This window comes from Quercus lobata, chromosome 1 (genome assembly GCF_001633185.2).
Source record: "Quercus lobata isolate SW786 chromosome 1, ValleyOak3.0 Primary Assembly, whole genome shotgun sequence".
Taxonomy (NCBI): Eukaryota; Viridiplantae; Streptophyta; class Magnoliopsida; order Fagales; family Fagaceae; genus Quercus; species Quercus lobata.
This window is the reverse complement of record NC_044904.1, coordinates 5,517,013-5,523,835: the sequence shown is the minus strand read 5'-3', so window position 1 is coordinate 5,523,835 and position 6,823 is coordinate 5,517,013. Positions and strand designations below refer to the sequence as shown.

At 35.2% G+C, this 6,823-nt stretch overlaps 1 protein-coding gene across 1 annotated transcript; it reads right to left on the bottom strand.

The window, feature by feature from the left end:
- Positions 1–518: 518 nt before the first annotated feature.
- On the bottom strand, positions 519–3,132 carry LOC115970665 (G-type lectin S-receptor-like serine/threonine-protein kinase LECRK2). Its single transcript, XM_031090592.1, has one exon. The coding sequence runs from the start codon at positions 2,997–2,999 to the stop codon at positions 606–608; it is 2,394 nt and encodes a 797-aa protein (XP_030946452.1). The 5' UTR covers positions 3,000–3,132; the 3' UTR covers positions 519–605.
- Positions 3,133–6,823: the final 3,691 nt, after the last annotated feature.

Sequence of the window (6,823 nt, the reverse complement as noted above, 5' to 3'; positions counted from 1 at the left end):
CTGTCTTGCCAAGTATCGCCTCCTCACTTTTCTGTTTCATCTATCAATTTGGTTGCGGAACTTAAACTAATCTTGTGGCAAGATCGATTATGTTAAGTTAATGTTGCAAACCATGACAGATTGTAAGTCTTGTTGTAAGACAGTAGTTTGGATCTTGCTGAATCTAGCTAGATTTAATCTAAGAAGGCCTGCCTGAAAATAACCTGTACATCAAAATATGTCGATGGTAGTGGCTACAACTAGTACTATAGTCTAGTAGCCACCATTCATTGCCTGGACCTTGTCAATGTTCGGTTTTGTATTAGTTTCATAGTGGTTTAATACTCAATAGAAAAGACACATTTTTACAGAACAAAAGGAAAACCATCTAGTACCCTCTTCCCCCCCCCCCCTCATTTTTTTTTTTTTAATACAAATTGTATATAAAGAATTACTTGACACAGAAAAGCTGTCATTTTATTGAAAATCTTGGGACATACGGATAATTATTATTTATATTAGAGTACCCAATTCCTGGATATCACTTGACTTGCCAAGTTGATAGTATTGACAATTAAACATGCATAAAGACTTAAACAACCAGAATGGTAATTATATAAGAGGATTTACATTGAACTAATAAATGAGAATGGACCAGGAGGAACTGAGACCTCAACAGATCCTTCCATCATTTGTACCACTTTCTTCATTGTTGGCCTCAGTGATGGATCCTCTTGAATGCACCATATTGCAATCATCACATATTTCTCCACTTTCTTCATGTCATTTGTTGCCTCCTCATCATTCTCCACTAACAGCTTTAGTTTCCTGTCTTTATAGCAATCATATGCCCAGTCAGCTAGTATCATCTGATCCTCATCCTTTGCCTCTCCTTCAAAACTCTTCCTGCAGCAAATGAGCTCTAGCAACAAAATGCCAAAGCTGTAAACATCCACCTTGATTGTAATAGGCATTTTTTTGAACCATTCGGGTGCAACATACCCTTTAGTTCCCCTGATTCCAGTAGTAGTACGAGTCTGGTCTATTTTCAAAAGCTTAGCTAATCCAAAGTCAGAAATTCTAGCTGTAAAAGAGTCATCCAGGAGGATGTTCTGCAGCTTGATATCACAATGTATGATTTGGGTGCTGCATTCTTCATGCAAGTAAAAGAGCCCTCTTGCTGTTTCTAATGCAACTTGAATTCTTTGGTACCAATATGGCCGCGAACCCCCAAATAGAAAGCTTGCTAGAGAGCCATTACTCATGAATTCATATACAAGAAGCCGGTGCTGCCCCTCGTTGCAGTATCCAAGCAGTTGGACCAAATTTCTATGGTTTGTACAGCCAATAGCACTCACTTCAGCTTTGAACTCCATATCGCAGTCTTTCACCAAATCATTCATCCTTTTAACCGCAACTTGTTTTCTGTCCTCATATTCTAGAACCCCTTTATAAACTTTTGCAAAGGCACCCCTCCCTAGCTCTTCCCTGAACCCATTAGTGGCTTTTGTTAGTTCCTCGTAAGTGTAACTTCGCAAATTCATGCGTGGCATGAATGAGTTTGCTTTGAGGGCCTTTGGTTTCCAATATTTGAAACGAAAAATAAGCAGAAAGGCAGCCAACATGAAGAGTAAGTTCAGAAACATCGAGCTGCTAAGGAGCACCCACACGATAAGTCTCACAGTAGAACGATTTTTCTTCTTCAAATCTGCACCTAAAGGGTTACAAGTAGAATTATCTTTCCTGATTTTGATTAGAACTTTGGTTCCAGCGAGGGTGGGGTCCTTTATCCCATTTGAGAGAGGAATTTTCTTTTTCCAACACAGCCCACCTCCAAAAACAACAACTGCACAAAAACAATCACCCAAGCAAGCTTTCCTGCACCAATCCTCAGTTACGGCATCATAACGTCCATAATCGCCAAAGGGCCAATTTACACTTCCCATTTCACTTAAAGCAAACTGATCTGTTTCTGAAGATGCTTCATAACAACTTTGTGGAAGAAAGTCCTGTCTGCAACCTTTCATAACATCCATTGGATCAATGGGGGTGTATCCTATTGGGCATTTGCAATTTGGTCTTCCATACTCTCCTAACTCACAGTAGCTGTTGAACCCACAAGCTCCACTGCCTATGTCTTCCGCAATTTTGCATATTTCTGGAGGCAAAAGGAACGAAATGGACCATGTCCTGGCCTTTGAAGTGTTAGTGCTGCTTTTTGGGTAGACATAATGTATAAGAACTCCATCATATTCCATGACTGCTCTTTGATAGTAGTCCTGTTTAGAAACAGGATTTGAAGATATGTTCGTAAGTATGCTTCCGTTTGTAGCTGTGAGGTATATAGAGCCAGACTCATTGAAGACCACCTGAAAGCCACTGGGTATAGTTCCACTTGACCAATAATTAGTGCTAGACTTATCTTTAGGGTATGCTAAAGTTTGAAGCACAAGATTTCCATCTGTTCGTAGTTGGAACTGGAACCTTCCATTAGAGTAATTCCTTTCTGAGTAATGAGCTACAAGCTTGCTTCCCAGACTCATTGTCTGTGTAGGTAGCATTGTGTTTGTCGGATGATCAAAACTCTGCCACAAATGGCTACCGTTCTGGCTTGCCAGCACAAAGTTTCCAGTGTCAAGCATGGCTGCATAGACAACTCCTAAATCGCCTAACTCAGATTTCCATATCTCTGTGCCTTTTGGGTCACTGAGTACCAATTGGCCACCTTCGGTAAGTTCAACTTTGGATCTTGTTGGCACTAGATTATCTCCATTGGCTGACCAGACAATGGTTTTTTCAGGTATTTTGTTGAACCATATGGCTAGTAGATAGCCTCCATTTCCAATTTGTTGGAAACCAAAAGCAAAGTCACCAAAAGGCGATGACCAGTAAGAGCCTTTTTCTTGTGCAATAAGGGATGAGCCTAGAGATTGGTTGCTGGAAGTTTGAGCTGTGGTGGAATATGGCAGCAACAGAACAAGAAGCAACAAGGAGAGAAGATATGATAGTCGTAAAGCCATAGTATTAGGAGTCTATAATTGATACACTTTGTAGTATAAACGATGAACTGTATTATGACAAATCTACTGGTAGAGGAAGATTTGCATTTGGAACATTTTGTTATAAGTATTGGGCAGTGGAATACTTTGTTGTATAAATGATAAACTGTATGGTGAATTATAAACTTGTATAATGACAAATCTACTTGAGTCCTTTATTATGTTTTCTTTGCCGTGTGTGAAGACATACTCTTTCTCTATTGCTGAAAACAAAGACATCAGATTTTCTTCATTGACTTTGTTTTGATTCGATGCTCTTAACCTGTTGTTGACGTTTACTGCTTTTATTTCTTCAACGAAGATTAAGACTACAAGCACGAAAATTTGCACTCTCTTAAAAATTTCCACGTTTTTGAATTTGACCCACATATTGACTAGTATTGACTTCACTACGGTCCATCTACGTCGGCATGTTTGTGTTTGGCACAGAAGTTTCCATACCGTCAATTCCTTTGTCACCACTCACCAAGGAATCTCTCCATTTAAAGTGGGTTCATTTCATGATTTAAATTTAATGTTACAAACTTACAATTCTAAAAAGGTACTGGACTATTACCCTATTTAAAATTTTAAACGACGAAATACAGTAATAGTCTATTAACCGTTAAATCCAATATATATATATATATATATATATATGTATGTATGTATGTATGTGTGTGTGTGTATCTTAATCATAAAAATAGATGTAATTGAGAGAACTTAAATTATAGAAGATCTTGTTCCATTGTAAAATTTTCAAAATGTTTACGATAACCTCACGGTCAGCTTAACAATCCTTCAATTCCTGAGGAATACAATTTTGGACTTAACCCTTTAATATACGAAACTTACCTTTCCATGAAGTCGCACGTAAACAATATTTTATTATTCAATTCAACATTCTTAAAGCTACAAGAATATTGTAATAATGTTTGTTGAATGATTCAATTTCAACCTGAAGTTGCAAATATTTTGAACTTCAGAGATGGCAATGGCATTTGGGCGTGTTTGAAGAACATTCTTTATTATTACCTTCTTTTTTTTTTTTGAAATTTAAGTGAATAAGAAAAGAACTTCTTGTTGCGATTAAAATAATGTAAACCCATGTCCAAATTTTTCACAAGTAATAATATCTCAGTGAATCAGAGGTTGATCCATAGGGAACGATTGACACTAATGTAAAAACCTCTATTATTAAGTAGTAAATAAAAACAGTTGTTTGTTTGTTTTTCCACCCAATGATGGAGCAAGATAATATTGAAACTACAATTGAAAAGAACGAAATAAATCTAAGAGAAATTAATTGAGAGAAAACACTAGGGATTCAAGGATCCACCTAATATTTTACCACATGAACTTGGATTATTTTTAACTCAATTAGGGTAGAGAGCCAACTCGCCTAATCGGAAGATAAAATAATAAAGTACTCAAACAAAGTATAAAGTAGATTGAATATGAGTGATTGAGCAAATCATTCGATTGGCATATTACAGGGGAGGTTAAACATTCAATATATTCTCAAATCATAACGAATCAAGGAGTTCAAGCATTCGATATAAATAAAAATCATATTAAATCTTAAAAACTTATCAACATGCAATGATTCCAATAGTAAATCAATCTCAAAATTCAATCATCAATCCATAGAAAGCACGTAGATAATCCCAAGAACACATGATAATTGGACAAAGTTTAGCTACAAAATTGGTTGTAGCTTAAGCTAAAACCTTACTCAATAAAATAAACATTACTACATATTTTGAAAATCTAACCATTGAATTGCATTTTCTTTACACTCTTAATACATATGTCAAATTTTGTGTCAATCAGATATTATTTACTATATAATTTATAAGCTTATATTTTATCCATAGTTTTAAACTACCAAAATTTGTCATCTAAACAATTTATGGAGGACATAGCTATTGGTCTTTAATTTTCTAAAAATTTATTGGTCTTTAATTTCCTAAAAATTTTGCAAGTATGGAGGATATAAGAAAATGACCTAATCCAATGATGGTGGATTTGTCAAAATATTAGGTTTGTAGCTAAACTTTGTCCTAAAAATATTAGGTTTCATCTCTAACCCTAGCTAGAGATTTAACCACACATAGTTATGCAAAAGAAATCCATAAAAACAATGCTAAACGTCTAAAAAAAATAAAACAAAAGTTGAAAAAAAGTTCTAGGGTTTTCCCTTTACTATAACCTTAGCCTCCTCTAAAAAAAAAAGAAAAAGAAAAAAAAAGAGAAAATCCATCAAATTTAGGATGGGAATCCCTTGATTTTTAGAATTTTATCAACTATTCAAAAACCATGCTCTAATTGATCTTGACCCTTAGATTCTCTTGATAGCATGTTGTATAATTAGCTGAATGGTTTTAATCTCCTACAAGAGAAAAATACACGTAATGAGTATGTTTTTTAGAAATCTTTCAAACTCTCATATTTACGTGTAATTAAACATGAAATTGATGTGATATTGCCTACTGTAGGTGATTTTTTGCGCTATTGGGCTAAGGCCCATTCTGCTGTGGGTTGGAGAGTTGGGCATGGCCCACTATTCTAGCAGGACCTTGCTAAAGAGCTAGTTTTTGTACAAACCCAACATCCAAAATACAGAAAATAAACATTAACACATACATGTATATTAGTCCACAAATGTTAGTACTGTTTATAGATTTAAGAGTGAATATCTTATAGCATGAGGGTTAGTTGTAATAAAAAAGGTTAGTTAGGAGAGCATTTATCATAACTAATACAACATAATGTAAAATGATGAGCTTTTCTACAGGAAGTGAACTAAAAAGAGCCCAAACTCCAACTTGGAGAACCTTGTTATTGGTCTAAGCCCTTAAAGATGTGCATTTTGGAGAACGGGTCTAGATAGCTACTTTCTATTCAGCTGGAGTTACAAAGAGTGGGTTTGCGGTAAAGGGAGGGAAAAGATAGCCTATTGATGCATGCCTTTTCTGCCGTGTTTACTCTCTTTTCTTTTACTTCACTCATTCTCTTTTCTGTGTTATTTCTCTTTCAATTCTCTCTGTTTTTTGCCTCAGTCACTCTCCTGCTTCCATTTATGGCTATTGGTCCTATTTGTCATGATTTTGTTTTCTCATCTTCTTCATATTTTTTCTCTCTTAAAATGCCCCTGCATCATCTTGCCTTTCAACATATTTTCACCTCCTCTGTTCACATATGCATAAACCAAAGAGCTCTTATTCTCATCTTTTTACTTTTGTTTCCCCTCTAACACAACCTCTGCTTCATCTTTTCTTCATGTTTTTTTCACTTTTTCATTCCAGCCAAATCTTTGATTTTGGCCATTATTGACTGAAATGCCCAAAATTGGCCAAAATTTCATCCGAGGTAGAATAGGGAGGTTATCATTCCGGTTTGCATGCTGGTATGAGATTTTCTAATTGGAACGAAATGAAATCCATAACAACGCTTCAAAGGACAAGCCATTATTTTTCCTATACATGTGAGGTAGAAAGATGACGATTATAAAAATGCTAAATTACAAACTAAACCTCTAAAGTTTGAGGTATTTGGATTTTACACCTTAAAATTTTAGAATTTGAATTTTACCTCCAAAATTTAGGGAGTAAAATTCAAACACCCCAAACTTTAGAGGATAAAATCCAAATTCTGAAATGTCAAGATATAAATCCAAACATCCCAAAACTTCAGGAGGGTAAAATCTAAATTTTGAAACTTCAAAATGTAAAATCCAAATACTTCCAAACTTTAAGGGTGTAATTTGTAATTTAACCTTATACAAGGAAATAATCCATGTCTCC